At 45.3% G+C, this 17179-nt stretch overlaps 1 protein-coding gene across 1 annotated transcript in view; it reads right to left on the bottom strand.

Moving 5' to 3' along the window:
• VPS8 (VPS8 subunit of CORVET complex) overlaps positions 1-17179 on the bottom strand; it is a 144655-nt gene that overhangs the window by 29660 nt on the left and 97816 nt on the right. Inside the window, exons 39-42 of the mRNA XM_083154376.1 lie at positions 8394-8497; positions 8136-8217; positions 6033-6115; positions 762-842 (exon numbers count right to left, since the gene is read on the bottom strand). Of these exons, the coding sequence (XP_083010502.1) occupies positions 762-842; positions 6033-6115; positions 8136-8217; positions 8394-8497 (350 nt within the window). The remainder of the gene's footprint in view (positions 1-761; positions 843-6032; positions 6116-8135; positions 8218-8393; positions 8498-17179) is intronic.

Below are 17179 nucleotides of genomic sequence, written 5' to 3'. Positions count from 1 at the left end.
TAGCACTCATCCACTGTTGAAGCTTAGTGCATATGGCCCTGTGAAAGTTCCCTCCTGGACTTTGTAAAAATCCTCGATATGTTTTAAAGTTTCTATCATATACCCCTTTACCCTTCTCCCCCCCCTGTACTATGCATACAGCTGTGTCATCCTATATCCTAACTCTCTCTGCACGTTACATCTGCCCCACCTGCAGTTCACATGGTTTTGCCCATTTTGTACTGCGATCAGATCTGAATAAGCGCCTATATGTAGCAGCTGATTGGTTGCCATGTGTCAACTGCCTCACTCTTTTCACTGCTTTATGAATAGAACCCATAATTAATAAACTGGGACATGGCCACACCTCATCCGGAAGGGTGGGAAGTAAGAGGCGTGGCCATGCCATTCAAGGGGCGTGTCCTGCCTCTGGAACCTATCTCTGTTTCAGTGTGGGTGCCAGCAGTCGACTTTGCATGCCGATCATGAAAAATGGTCACATGGTAACCGAGGGTAGGTTATTACATATGCCTCAAATCAGGACTGTCCGGCAGGAACCTGGACAGTCGGTAGGTAAGCATTAGTGACGCAAGGCCCAGGTCACAATGGTGGACAAGAACTACGGGGTCAAATATGCCACTGTATGAAAAGTGTGCAGGAAATAGTTTATTATTGCTAAAAAAAAAAACTAACCCCCCCCCCCCAATAAACCTTTGTGTTAAAGGAACAGATATCCAGCATTATATAGTTATATCTGTATAGAACACTACTACTGATATTACCTGTTCGTAGTTGAAGGTATCCAGCATGCCTAAAATCAGCCCTTGGATTTCTCCTAACTTGCCTCTCCCATATACAGGATCCTATAAGTAGAAAAAAAACAAGTGATAGGGGAACCGTATGTATTACACCATTTCATGTAAATATGCCAGGAAACCCAAATAACATAACATAATGCAGATAATTCATGGTAATAAACCATTAACACTTCCTAATTTATGTCACGATATCCGTTTCCCAAACGTTTTCTTATTTTATGTCCCTTTTGTTCCCCTTGTACAGATGTGTCCTCCGACATACTTGCTGCAGTTCTAGTCGTGAGTACGTTTATGAACGCCGGGCGTAATATTGTGCATTTTTCCCAATGAACAATCATCTTATTCAAATATTACGCAAGACGCACAAGCAGACGCTGCTGATTAAAATGATATGCAGCATGCCTATATTATCTGTGCGACTGTGGTCTTATTTGCATACTAAATGCTACGTTATAGTGTTCTCCAGGAAAACACAGTAATGTAGCATTTCATGTGCATATACATCCGCAGCTGCACACAGAATATAGGCATGCTGTATATCAGAATAAAGAGAGCAGCACCCCGAAGGTCAGAACCACAACCTATCTCCAAAGTAAGTGGTGGGGATAGGGTTAGTCCCTAGGAGGAGGGTTCGGATTTGACTGTAGGGTGGAGCAGTTTAGTGTTAGGCTGTGGAAAGGGGGAGAAGTAAGGGTTAGGCAGCGGGAGGGGTGGGTTAGGGTAAGGGTTAAGATACCAGGACTAGCTGGGAATTTGAACATGGAGATGGTGCATTTAATCAGCAGAGTCTGCTTGTGCGTATTATTCACAAAGATGAGGCGCAGTTATGGCAACAAAAGACGCCCGACGTTACCAGATTGGGAAAGGAACTGCGTCTCACTCACACCAGGCATCTTGCAGTGTATGGCACATTGAGGCTAGATATATCAGTACACCTGCAAGGTGGAAACCTAAATACAGCACATTACGAGCGTATTCTGGGCACCTGGAAAGCATTCTCTCCATCGATTTCACATGCTTTCATCATAATTGGCATGTCCACAAAATATTCCCAGGGGTCGAGCGGTGACAAACGCATTTTAGTGAAATTACATTGTGGTCTTTACAAAAACTCCAAGTAGAAATAGAAAAGAATAAGTTCTAACAGGAGTCACTTTCAGAAGGTACGCAGTTCTTACACACACGCATGCAAAAAACGTAAATAAATAAATATATACATAAGTAAATAAGCTCCAGTCTTTTGCCCAGGGATATAATCAATGGTCCTTGCCTCGTATAAATACTTTCTTAAAAAAAAGTGCCTAGTGCAAAATGCCGTACTAGTGCAATTCACCAGTGCATTTTTAAGCAGCCAGCATTGTAGCCATCGGACCAGGGGACACACCATCGCCTACAGGGGGCACCTTTACACCCCATAGCGTACATAGGCATCTACACCTGCCAGATAGGAATAATGAATGCTACACGCACGGTGTTTAAAAGTTTTCCCTTTTGGTCTTACATTTAATCCTCGCACAGCACTCGCACTTTAGTGCGAGGGATTAGCAGACGTTACATTCTAGCCCCTTGATTGCACTGCCTCCATGTAACCACTTGTGGATGTGCCAGCGGAACACGCGCCAACCCACCTGATTTTCAGCAGCTTAAAATGAGAACTAAGGCAGCAAAAAAGCAGTTTGACATTAAGGGAAAAATCAAGTGAATGATAAGATGGGCTAACGAGCAATCTGAGCTGCGGCAAGTCCGCGCTGCCGCTTATGCTGGGTAATTGGCGATTTACGACTATTTCTGTACAAAATCAGAGCAGTCGGGACACACGCTGGAACTCGCACTTCAAAGCACCATTTCCAAAGGCAACAACACGGGAAGAAAACACACACACGCACACCCCGCTGCGCACACCCGCAATGTCAGAGACGGGGAGAAATCAGGAATAGTCTGAGAAAGCAAAATGAGAGATAAACAGGAAAACAGGGATCAAAATACAAGGATGGCGCTAACTAAATAAAGTATATTTGGATGAATAAATATCTACTTTATTGCCATCAGCGTAGACCATTGAATATTTATTCTCCTATTTACCGGAATATTCACATGAAAGTCTGTTTTAAGCACAAAGGGGGTGTATTTGCTCAAGTGAAGACATTTCGCTGGGAAATTAAAAATTCTAGGGTTAATTTTGTTGGGAGCCAATTAACCTACCAGTATATTTGTGGATTGTGGGAGGAAACCGGAGTACCCGGAGGAAACCCACGCAAGTACGGGGAGAATATACAAACTCCGCACAGTTAGAACCATGGTGGGAACCGAACCCATGACCTCAGCGGTGTGAGGCAGTAATACTAACCATTACACCATCTGTGGTGCCCCGTATATATAACACATGGTGGGGATAGAACCCATGACCTCAGTGCTGTGAGGCAGTAATGTAACCATTACACCATCCGTACTGCCCCGTATATATAACACATGGTGGGGATAGAACCCATGGCCTCAGTGCTGTGAGGCAGTAATGTAACCATTACACCGTCCGTACTGCCCCGTATATATAACACATGGTGGGGATAGAACTCATGGCCTCAGTGCTGTGAGGCAGTAATGTAACCATTACACCGTCCGTACTGCCCCGTATATTTAACACATGGTGGGGATAGAACCCATGACCTCAGTGCTGTGAGACAGTAATGTAACCATTACACCGTCCGTACTGCCCCGTATATATAACACATGGTGGGGATAGAACCTATGGCCTCAGTGCTGTGAGGCAGTAATGTAACCATTACACCGTCCGTACTGCCCCGTATATATAACACATGGTGGGAATGGAACCCATGTCCTCAGCGCTGTGAGGCAGTAATGCTAACCATTACACCGTCCGTACTGCCCCGTATATATAACACATGGTGGGAATAGAACCTATGACCTCAGAGCTGTGAGACAGTAATGTAACCATTACACCGTCCATACTGCCCCGTATATATAACACATGGTGGGAATAGAACCCATGACCTCAGTACTGTGAGGCAGTAATGTAACCATTACACCATCCGTACTGCCCAGTATATATAACACATGGTGGGGATAGAACCCATGACCTCAGTGCTGTGAGGCAGTAATGCTATCCACTACACCGTCCGTGCTGCCCCAGTCTGATCCAACACTGCACTGCACATGATAATATTGCACAGAGCATTTCCCGTTTACCGTATAAACTTCTGCAAATAAATGTGTTGCGACATATTACTGGTCCGCTGCACGGAATTCCCATTGATAATTTTTAACAGAAACATTAGAACTCTGGCAACCCAGCAACACCGCTCGGAAACTCTGGAAAGTACCCCGCAATAACAGCGTGATTCTGCCACACGTAGCAGCGCCTCTCGTTGGCCGTCTGTAATACAGATTGGTGCGTCCTTACAGAATTGCACCAGCAAGTGCTGTTCCTCCATCTGACCGTGGTCTCCTATCCTCGCGGCTGTAAATCCGTGAGCGCTGCCGCCAGCATTGGCGCACTTATGACACTCCTATAATACACCCACTGAATGGACCATTTTTGCCTGCATTACGAACCAGCTTCCAGCCTCTGCCCAGGAACTCCCCGATCATTTCCACATTTCTGATACTATCTGTCCCCAAGGCGACGTATTATAACAAACAGTACGGCTGCGCTCTGCGGCTGGTCTCTGTGTAACAGGGGGTTAATGTTTAGGAGTACAGCATGAAATATTCATGATATTGTGGCCCAGATTTCATAGAGGCTTCCTGTAACATCTACATTCTGCGGGAGAGTGCGCCAAGGACCTGCGGACAGCAGAACAGGCCGACATGGGCTGTAACCCCCTCCTGTACTGTATGCAGCTAAAATCCTAGCGTCTGAATACCAGCCTGCCACCAGAAGACCAGCTCCAGAACTCTGGCATGGAATACTATGCTGACACTGGCATTTGGAAGGCTGGCATCCCATTTGTAAGTATGCAGGGTCTCCGCAGCATTAGGCCAGGGGGGTGGGGCTTAGGTGAAGACATTAGGGGGGACTAATGGTGCCCATACACTAGGGTAATATTGCATACAATCCTTTGATTTTGAACGCATCTGTGCGATAAATAAAAAAATTGTATGCTTGTCGAATGGGCCGCCCGTCACGATGAATGGGCAGGTTGCATGTTGCGCCAAAATATATTAAGTGCTGCACACAATATTTATTGAAATGTCTGAGGTATCGCATGTGGTTTTTATCGCTTGCAATGCGATCAGCGGGCTGCGGGAGCACTGGTGGCGGGTTCAGGGACCGGCGGTAGGTGCGCTGGAAGTAGGAGTTGATTTAGTGCAGCACTGTGCAGGAGGGCTGGCAGGCAGCAGGGCCAGCGGCAGAATTTGAAAAAATATTTAAAACACTAGGCGGCCCTCTGATTGGTTGAGAGAGCTCTCTAAGCCAATCAGTGGCCACCTGAATGTGAGGCCTCAGATTGGCTCAGAGCTCTCTCAGCCAATCAGAGAGCCCCCTATTATTTTAAATTGGCTTTTCATATTATGCCCCCGCCGCTGTCCCCTGCTGCCTACCAGCCCTCCTGCACCACAGTGCTGAGCTGTACCGCCGCCCGCAATCTACCAGCACCCAATGTGGCATTGCAGATGGCATGCAACATCGGGTGCTGGAAAAAGCAAGTTCAGAGGCACCATAACATGCGATCCGATGCGATGTCACATATGTGTATGGGCACCATAAGGGTTCAGCTGTGGGAATGGAGGGGGGGGGTTAGTTACGGTGGCAGGGTAGGAGGGTTAAGCACTAACGGAGAGGGTTACGGTACTTACAGAGCCGCTGTTGGGATCCCTCATATCGAGATGCCGGTGCCGATCTTTTGACCGCATACCAATGTGGAGACATAACAATTTGCCCCATTCGGAAATTATGTTTAACCCTTTAAATGCCAACGTCGCTCACAGCGACCGCCCTATTAGTATAAATAAATACACTACAGCCAAGTTCATTCATTGAAGTTTAGTTAAATACTGCACCCAAAAACAGAACAGTCGCTGTGAGCGGCGCTGGCGTTTCTTGCGGATATTTTCAGCATCTCTCGCAGCAACTTTGGCACTGAAAGGGTAAATAAAAAGGTGCGCCTGGCAATTTTCCCACCTATTTTGACAAATTCCCTTGGCACTCAAAGGGTTAAACATCGATACAACCAGATATGTTGCTTGCTTAGACGTCAGCGGCCGCAGAGCCCTCACCTGTAGTATCCTCTGCAGTATGGACGGGAGGGAGATGTAGGCGGCCATGCTGTTCAGTACCTCCATTGTCAGACTCTTCAATGCTGCAGGGACAAGCACAAGTTACAATGCAATACTCGCATTACAGGATACTATAGTATCAGTCACAGGCAACCTGGTGCCATCCAAGGGTACAATCAGCCAACTAACCTCAATGGGGCTGCAAGTCGGGGGGGGGGGGGCTAAAACATTTACAGTAGTTGCAGCTCTCATGAGATTCAGATGGAGACGCGTTGCATGTGAGCAGAGCCGGCACCACCAAAAGGCAGCTTTAGGCATTTGCCTGGAGGGCGCCGGCCACTGGAGGGCGGTAATGGGCTGCTGAAGGAGCAGCAGCAGGAAAGGTCCCGCTGGCACCGAGGAGAGCAGGAGGAAGGAAGGCTCACGCATCTCATTCCCGCCGAACGGTGCTGTACAGTACAGTACAGTACAGTACAGTACAATAAAAGCTGTGGCAAATTGGCCATGTGATGTAGAGTGCTCAGGTGGAGCATCCTCCAGTTCCTGTAGCCCAGGGCTGGGCAACACCGGCCCTCCAGATGTTGATGAACTACACATCCCAGGATGCTTTGCATTAGTTTTGCTATGTGGCCATGCTGAAACTGATGCAATGCATGCTGGGATGTGTAGTTTATCAACATCTGGAGGGCCGGTGTTGCCCAGCCCTGCTGTAGCAAATGCAACATACTGTAATAATAACCAATGGCATGGGATCACTATAGTGCCAATAGACCCGGGTTCGATTATTAGAGTAGGAGATTTTTTTTTATTTTTTTTTATTGAAACATTTACTGTACAAAACTTGTACACACCAAAAAACCTGTTTCCAAAAATAACTTCCTGTGCGTCTCAATGCGCACGATCCACAGCATACTGTAGTACTGAACTGTTTACAGTACTGTGCAGTGCTCATGCTTTCTCTATAGTGCCTTCCCCCAGTCAGACCGACTGAATGCTTTATCAGTCTTCATTTACATTCACGCCGATCTCTTTCTCTGTGAAAAAAGCAGTCTCCCAGGTAAGGGGGAAGTGGCGGGCGTTTTACCAGCCAGTGTAAACTCTATGACATTTCTGCTGTAGTGTAAATCTGTGTTTAACCATTGTAGCATAAAGAATCGCATGGACAGCAGTGCCCTAACACATGTGGAAGCTATACTGTTGCTAGCTCCATAGTTGTGGGCTCCCATGAAGCACTGGCTGAAACTTGGTAGCCATTTTGCTAACCCCCTCTTTGCTCCAGTCTGGCCTGCTCGTACTGTATGACATTCCTACTGTAGTGTAATGAGACGCACAGTAAGCAGTTCCCTTACACATATGGAACCTACACCTTTGCTAGCTCGATAATTGTGGGCTCCCATGAAGCCCTGGATGACACCCAGTAGCCAATTTGTTAACCCCCTCAGTGCTTGAGTCTGTAACCTACTGTATGGATCCGTGATTATGTTTCACACCGCAGTGATCCATCTCGGTGCGCTATTTGCTGGGAATGGGACGCACGAGTATCTCACACGGACGCGCGTCCCATTCTCGGTGAATGCACTGCGTACGCGCTCAATTGTTCCCTGTTATAAATATCGTAATAAGGCGCACTTAAATCCAGGAGGAGAAGTGGTGTCGGCAGATACAATAAATACGTTCAAAATAAGGCTGGACAATCATTTATTGGTTAAAAACATCCAATGGTTCTAATAAGAATCATATTCTGTCTTTTGCAAGGGATAAGCTATTAAAACGTAGGTTGAACTCGATTGAGGCAAGTCTTTATTCAGCCTTATCTACTATGTAACTATGTAAAATTAATGAGATGCAATAGCTGAGCGTAGCTCCATCAGTACCAAAAAATAGGCATTCATTCTGGGCCTATACATTTAACATAAGAAAGTGGGGAAGGTGTAGTATCGTCCTGCGACCATCGGTTCACAAGCTAGATTTTGTTGAGAGAGAGAGAGAGAGAGAGATAGGCATGTTGTCTATGATGTAGATGTTACACAACGACGCCAGGTAGGCGGAAATGTTTTCTGTAGTGTAGATGTTATACGATAACCCCAGTTTGGTACAACTTACCCTCAGCATATAACTGGGATGAGGAAGAACTTAGGAGCTTCTGTGGGGACATCATGGCTTCGAGCAGAGGAAACCACAGCGCCTGTATAAGGAAAAGACTATCGGGAGTCACATCCTCCTTCCTGTAGGCATATAAGAGTCCCTACCCCCTCCGCACCGCGGTCCAACATTGCCAATAGCGGCACTGCATGGCAACGATGAACCAGTCCACATTCGGTATCGCTCTGGTCATCAGGACCCCCCCAGTAATAGCCGTACCTCTCTCTGCTGCAGGCTCAGTGTGTGCGACGTTCTCTCGCACAAGGCGATGGTCTCCGATAGAGTTTCCCGGATATCAGTTAAGTTGGTCGATTTTCTCGCAGCTGGAATGGAAGAGACAGAAGTACAAGATTATTACTGTCCCCTTGGAATGACCTACGTTCCGTAACTTGACAATACGGTGGCAGCCAAGCTGTGCTGGTGTCCCGCCCCTACAGAACCTCAAGGCCACCGGCATGGGAGACACAGATGTGATGTTGGCATAACGTATATCTCGGGATGAGAACATCTCTACCCCCCTGGAGCTGAATACGGGGCTAGGACTAATACAATGCTGAGTGATGTGTATCCACCCAAGACCAGTTTCATGACATTGAAAATTGATGTAATTCAAGTTTTAAACCCATTTTGCAGCATTTAAATTGAGAGCACAAGGAACATAGATCCAGAACACTAATATTCTAATATATTTATTTATTTATTTACAGATATACAGCATATACACATACATACATATCTCTTATATATTTAGCCAGATCTGTCACTCATCCCCGGTGTATATAACGTTCCCGCCCAGCAGGATACACAAATCCGTCCCCCCCCCAGGGAAAAAAGTCTTCTATGTGTATAACGTTCTACACATCCCACACCCTTGACATCACCTCCCCCCCCGCCCAGCCAGGGCTACAGTACACGCCCACCATCCACCATTACTCCACAGCCACCATCCTCCCTTACTCCAGCACCCCCCCCTGCCAGCAAACACCCTCCCCCCCACCCCCCGGACACCCACGACCCCCCCCCCTCCCGCGATTCGCGGCACCCCCCGCGACCCCCCCTCCCCCCATTCCTGGGCCCCCCCGCAACCCCCCCTCCCCCCGTGATTCGCGGGACCCCCGCGACCCCCCCTCCCGCGATTCGCAGGACCCCCGCGATCCCCCCTCCCGCAATTCGTGGGACCCCCCGCGACCCCCCCTCCCGCAATTCACGGCGTCCCCCCTCCCGTGATTTGCGGACCCAAGCTCCCTCCCGCTATTCACGGCACCCCCCGCCGACCCCCTCCCGCGTTTTGCGGCCCCACGCGCGCGCCCCCCCCCCCACGATTCGTGGCACCATCGCGCCTCCTCCCGCGATTTGCCGTGCCCCCCTCCCGTGATTCGCTGTGCCCCCTCCCACGATTTGAAAGCCCCCGCCCCCTCCCGCGATTCACGGCACCCCCCCCCTGCGATTTGCACCCCCCCTTCCCGGAATTTGCGGACCCCCTCCTGTGATTCACGGCACCCCCCACACCCCCTCCTGCGATTTGCGGACCCCCTCCCGCAATTCACAGAACCACACAGCACCTCGGGCGCCCCCTCCCGCGATTCGCGACCCCCCGTGATTCACACACCCCTCCCACGATTCACGGCACCCCCCCCTCCCGCAATTCGCGGCACCCCACGACCCCTCGCGCGATTCATGACCGCCCCCCCTCCCGCGATTCACGTGCCCCCACAACCACCCCTCCCGCAATTCACTGAACCCCACAACCCCCCTCCCGCAATTTGCGGATCCCCCCTTCCAGCGATTCAAGGCCCCCCTGAGCCACCTCCCGCAATTTGCAGACCCCCGCCCCCTCCCGCTAATCGCAGTTTCCCGCACCTCCCCCAATTTGCAGACCCCCCTGACCCCTTTCCGGCAATTCCCCCGCTCCTGCATTTCACATACCCCCGTGAGAATGGGGGATCCTGTACCGCCACAAGCAGGTGCCGCCACTGCCTGAAGTGTCCCCACGGTCCTCTGCACCAGCGCCACAACTTTTATCAATGTCTTGCCCACATACCACTATTATACAGCCTCCTGCTCTCATACACCCCCTTACTCCCTCCCAGTGCGAAGAGACGCTCACCCACTGCCGGGAGCTGCATACTGTCCCCCACTCTCCTCCAATTCTAGGGATGCCCATCGACCATCAATGATTTCAAATCATCGATGGTTTATGGCCGATGTTGAATACTTTTGCCATCGATGTGGGAGGACCAGATAGTTTCCCTACATCAATGGCAAAGGAGAACCAATCAAGTTTAAAAAAAAGTTAAGGTGCCGGGACACGGAGCATAGCCCACCCACCCCCCCCCCACACACACACCCGGAAGTCCCGCCACCGAGTTCTGATTTACCCACGGCCTATTCAGTCAGATATATTGGATGACCATCGATAGCTACAGCAATCGATGGTTATCCAAGTAATATGTTACTACTATGGATGGCATGGTGCAAAATCGCCATCAATGCCAACCATCGATGGCGTCTGCACCAATGCCCATCCCTACTCTGCAACAGCCAAAAACCTTTACTACCCCTCATGCCCACACACCTCTATCACTGCCCTGCCTCCTGTTCTCCTGCCCCGTAACTTCCACCAGTGGGGACCCGCTCACCCTGTGTTGCCCACATTCCCCTATCATGCTTTACCACCCAGCCTCGTGCTCTTATGCACCCTAACTCCCACCCAGTATGAGGAGACACTGACTCAGGGGCACCGTCCTGTACTCCTGTGCTGCCACGCTGGACCCTCACCCACTGGCAGAAGCTGCACAGTGTCCCCCACCTTCCTCTTTAGTCCCCCGTATGCCCACACACCCCTATCACTACCCAGCCTCCTGTTTTCCTGTGTCGTGACCTCCGCCAGTGGGGAGCCGCTGACTCAAAAACACCATACTATACTATTGCACACACACCTTAACAACACCCCCCCCCCACACCCACAAATGTCACTGTACCCTCCACACTATCAATGTACATCTTACTCTGTAACCGCTTTTTAATTAAACAAAACAATACACACCCCCTTCCAAATCATATGCTCTCTATTTAACACATTTCACCTATAACTCAAGTTGCAATACAGGGCATCTTTCATACAAATCTAACCATATTTCTCATACAAACGTTCACAAATTAAGGGGGCGCAGCCCCATACGACGATGTGAAGAGCGCCCGTAGGGTGCGATGAATCACCTAGTATATCAAGAAAAAAAGAGGAAAAAATGATATTTAGCGCTGATTGATATTCAACACTGCGGCTCGTACCTAAGGGGGATTACCAAACCCCTTAAAGAGATAGTACAAGAAAAAATAAGAGAGTGGTACAGCGCTGTGTACAATATTAAATTTCGAATTTTTATTAAAATAATTTCACAACATTAGTTAAATCAATGTGGCCAACATTGGGACAGACAAGACTTACAAACATGAAATGGACTCTCCCCTCAAAGAAATATATATAGGATCCTTTGAACTCAGTCAATGGTTAGCAGCATGCAACTTGATTATAATCAATGGGGGTTAGTATTGTTTAAAAGTTAGTAATATTAGCCTCTTGATTAATTGCCGGTACTTGTTTATGAAAGTGCACAATCATTAGAGTCAATACTGAGGAAGCCGCTGACAGTCCAAGGCGGAGAAACGCGTAGAGGATAAGGATTGGGGAGAGAAGCTGCCGCCCCACAGAGCCACCATACCATCCCAGCTAGAACCGCACCAAACATTCAGCGGTCGGAGAGGTTTGGTTGGAGACTGCAGACTGGACCCCGTTTGCCCATCCGGATACAAACTTAAGTATTGACTCAAATGATTGTGCACGTGCGTTCCACGTGACGTCTGTGGTACGCGCCCAATATGCGGTCCAAGCTACGTTTCTTATGGCTAACAGCTGAAAGGGGGGGGAAAATGACTGTGCGTTCCACGCTACGTCATTTCCGCATATAGATATGCGGTTCAGGGAACGTCACCAGCGTCCGCTGATTAGATAACGCAATGCGTTCCACGCTGTGACTTCCGCGTTTCATCGTACAGTGTCACCAGCGTCACCAGTGTCCGCTGATTAGATGACACAATGCGTTCCACGCTGTGACTTCCGCGTTCCAACGTACAGTGTAGGCGTACTCATCTATAGTGCGTTGATAGTATATAACAATAAAAGTGTGGGATATACAGAAACTGCCTAAGAATAAATAGTAGTGAGGATGAAACCATTGATAAGATTTATAATGCGTGCTTCTCAATGAGGTTAGTGACATCGTCGTAATAGATGATTCTTCCTACTCCAGTATTAAACTCTTGTAATAAGGAATATTATTATTCCTTTTAATAATTACTTTTTTAATAAGACTTAAGGGTCGTATTAGATGGTGAGACCCCACTCATTTTTAAATGTGGCTATAGACTTAACTTTATTGAGACACAATTATACCCAAATGAATTAACTCAAAATGGATTATCATGAACAGCTTTATAAAGTATAAAATATAAAATTTTGACTAAGTAGGTGAGTGGTCGAGGAGTTAGCATGGTATGAAATTTACTCTATTACAATGAGTACTCATATCATTGGGATAGAATGGCCATATACTGTGGCCTTACAGAGTATGGATTTGTAATTCATCATTTACATAAAGGTAAACCACCTTAGTGACATTTCTGTGCTTAATAGAACATGTGTATCAGGATGGTGCACTTAGTGAAAGTAACGATATCGAAAAGTGAACAAATACTTAATCGGTAAGTGCAGAAGATTGCACTGACCCATACTTTATGAATATTGTGTGAGTTACACAAGAAATTTAGAGTGTAAATATCGGAGTATAAAGAGACCCCTAGTTCAAAGTGAAAAGTGACATATTTGAATAGGGTCTATTCGTAATAGACATTTAGAATATTTTCCATTCGGGGGGTGAAGAGAAGGGGAAGACATACAACAGGAAGTGACCCATGTATAATGGGGTGTAAAACCATTGGTTGTGATGGCTAATATTAATATACTTTTTTAATTTTTTTTAAAATTTTCAAGATTCATCCCAAGAAAGAAACGATATCAATGCTTTCATTGAGACCTTGTGGCATGAGTGAATTGAGGGAGTAAATCCAGTAGGTTTCCCTCCTGGACAAGGTGAGGTCCCTGTCCCCTCCCCTAGGATCTTGGAAGATCTGTTCAAGAACTGTAAAAATGAAATTGTGGACATCAACCGATGAGTTGTGAAACTCAAGAAAATGTCTAGAAAGACTATGATTTAACAATTTGTGCTTAATGTTGCGTACATGCTCCTGTACTCTAATTTTCAGCTGGCGTTTTGTTTTGCCTATGTAAGTTTTGTTACAACTGCACGTTATCCTATAAACCACATAGGTGGAATTGCATGTAGTGACAGAATTTGCTGTGTATTCTTTTTGATTAATGGTACATTTGAAGGCTTTTTTATCTACATGCTTGCAGCAGATACACCTATTACAGGGATTGCATCTATTGACTCTTTCCAGAAATTTGTTCTTCTCGTTAATTTTAGGAGTAAGTTTCAATTTACTGGGAGCCACCAGACTCTTCAAATTTATCGCTGTAAATTAAGCTGTCCATTAAGGGTAAGCCCTGAATGTATATTTACTGGAAAGCATCGTATTATGCCATTTTCATTTTCTTCCCTAACCGGAAGTGACGTATCACTGTATCCCTATATATACCCGGCCAGTCTGTCCACCTGTTACCTGCAGTTGGTTCATTCTGGTGTATGCTGTGTTCCTTATCCAAGAGGTATGTTAATGGTTGAAATTTACTCTAATTGAATTATTTGGCTTGTCAAATAGATTATGCATGTAGTAATGCTTGATATAACTAAGGCACCTAATACGCTAGAACTTAGCAAATGCATAAATGGCTATGTATACTCAGAATTGGAATATGTATTACATTATCCAGTATCCACTATTGAAAAACTGTTATGATACACAGGAATGCCTGAGGTGTCATTGTTCTTTCTATCTCACTGATGGCTATACACATCATGAGACAATATATCAAATTGTATCAAATTGTATGTAACATTTTTTGTCCCATTGATGGCTATACACATCATGAGATTTTGTATCAAATCGAAATGTAATGTCTGTAGTTAAACACTGAATGTTATGGAATCGCTGGGATTTCAGTTAAGCACTGCCCCCAAAATGTTGATAGAGTAGAATATACAGTAATTTCAATCGCATATTATAGACATTGGAAAGCATTTTTTGATTGTTTAATATGACTGATCAGCCCTTACCCATTGATTCTATAGGAGTCCTCATTCTACGCTTCTTAGGACCCTCACACGTTGTCAGACTGAATTTTGGTATGTGCTAAATCTGTTTGAGATCACATTCCCTTTCTTTACTCTACTTACCCGCCCCCTTTTTTACTCTACTTGCTATTTTAAACTATATATTTAATTTTTACATTATAGATGCAGTTGTGATTTAAGTCTTTAATATTAAGATCCTCTATAGGATCCGAACGTTCAGAAAGGACTTCTACATTTTTCATATCCAAATTACAGTTGGAACTAGGTACGTGCTTAAAATTGCACTAATTACCCTCATATTTTTCTATCCCCTCTTGCTCTCCTCCTTTTGTACTAATTAATTGATTATATTCATTATTTACATTATAGATGCAGCTGAGCACTATTCATTAATTATCCGCATAGGATCTGTCTTTTAGAAGGTACACATACCAGGGTGTGATTATTTTCACTACCCATCAACATACGGGTATGTACCTGTCCATCTATATATATATTTTTAAACAAAATTTAAATTTTTTTAAAGTGTCATAAAGCTAATGAAGTTCTCTCTACCACCATAGAAAAAATTTTTTATTACCCCTGAGGAAGTCGTATCGACGAAACGCGTTGGGTGTATTTTCTTGTTGAATCATACTGCACAGATGAAAACTACTTGTTTTTAAATAAATGTTGTATTAAATCAAAAATTGTTGATTTCATGCTATAATTGCCATTGATCATTGATTATTGGTTCTATTCTGGTGGTGGAATTTACATTAGGGGCGCACTCTGTTTTCTTCTTTTCTCCATTTCTTCCATTTCCCCCACTAACAGGGGGGACAAATAGAGGTGCTGCCCTGACTGATATTTTCTAGCGCATTGAAAGGGTATTTCTTTTGTTCTATCCCTATCGTCTGTTAGCTACCCCGAGATTTGCCGCTTATAAGGGCATAATGCCTTTGTTTAATGACAGATCTAAGAGATCGGCAAGAGCCAAAAATATCTTTCTGGAGGATGAGCAAGTGTTTGTATCGGAGGATGAAGATTATTTCAATCATTTGAATAATGTTGAGAAACTGGCCGTAAAAGAGCTGAAAAGCTGGTATGATATAACTACACTAGAGAAATATCTAGAAGTAAAACGAATACCAAGAGGGCTTAGAATTAATAAAATACCTACGTTTGGGAATGGAAATGAGAATTTCATTTCCTCATGGAATATGATACTTGAGGATTGTTCAAACAGATTAATGGCATTATTAATAAACGAAAGGAAGAAAGAAATGTCGAGGATCGAAATTGAAATTAACAAAATTGAGAAAATGGTTGAAAAATATAATGACAGCGAGGAGTTCAAAAGGGACCTAAGTGACCTCCAACAAAAACTAGACAAAACAGAAAACGAAATAATTCAAAGAAAGCAAAAAAAGTTTATTCGTGACAAAAATGATTATGTCAATGGCCAAATTTATAACTGGTCTAGTAATAATAGGATGGAACAAGACCCCCATAGAGGACCCAACAATAGATTCACTCAACAATACAGACCTTACAGAAAAGCACAATATCAACGTCGTGATTCTGAAAGATACCAAGATCGTAGATGGCAACAACCCGTCCACAATAATGAAAGGGGCGACCGTTCTCCAGCTAGGTTCCAGAGGGACTACTACCCTAGAGAAAGATATAACACATACCGGAATAGAGGACCCCATGAATATGAAAAGAACCGCTATCAAAGAGACCGAATACCTTCCCATAGAGAGAGGACAAGAAGATATAGAACTCCTTCACAAGAAAAACTCAACCTGAACCAACATCATTTTTTAGGAGAGAGAAAGACCTCTTACCTCCAAAAAGAGGATATATTATACGACAGACTAGACTCCCCCCAAGGCACAAAACGTGGGTTCAACAGCGGCGAAGAGGGTGCAGAGGCGGCAGAAGTAAGCCCAAAAAGGAAATTCCCGAATCTACAAGGGAATCCAAAACCGGGGTTGTTAACCTCTCTCAGAAGGACCTTTCCCCAACAGAGATCGCACTACTAAATAAAGGCCTGAAGTTTGCTCCGGATAATCATACAGATAAGTTTAATCTATTCATTGATTTGAATAAATATCTGAGAAATCTGACATTGCAAAGGCATTTCCTGAAGAACCCGCCAACTGAATCCAAAGAGAAAATTCTACCACGAGTGTCTAATCATTCCAAATTTTATCCAATTGAATCCAAAGGGAGCAACTTAGACATCTTCTATAACCTCGTGAACGACGACTTCAAGAAAATTAAGTCTTCTAATACGAAATATCGAGGGAATCTAAATCCGCAAGAAAAAAAGGCTCTACAAAATCTGAAGAAAAATGAAAATCTCATTATAAGGAATGCGGATAAAGGAGGAGCAGTAGTGGTGCAATCCAGAGAAGTATATCTAGAGGAGGCCACCAAACTACTTTGTGACGGTTGCACCTACACTGAACTGACAGAAAACCCTACTGAATCATTTCGTGACGACCTTTATAAATTATTGTATGATGCTAAAACCAAAAATCTAATCACCAATGAAGAGTTCGAGTATCTGTATGTCAAACACCCTCTAACTCCCATTTTCTATCATATTCCGAAAATCCACAAGGACAGTCAAAAACCTCCTGGACGTCCAATTGTGGCGGGCATTCAATCCTTAAGTAGTAACTTATCCCATTTTGTAGATCT

This window comes from Crinia signifera, chromosome 7, assembly GCF_055691185.1.
Source record: "Crinia signifera chromosome 7, ASM5569118v1, whole genome shotgun sequence".
NCBI lineage: Eukaryota > Metazoa > Chordata > Amphibia > Anura > Myobatrachidae > Crinia > Crinia signifera.
This window is presented reverse-complemented; position numbering and strand designations above follow the sequence as displayed.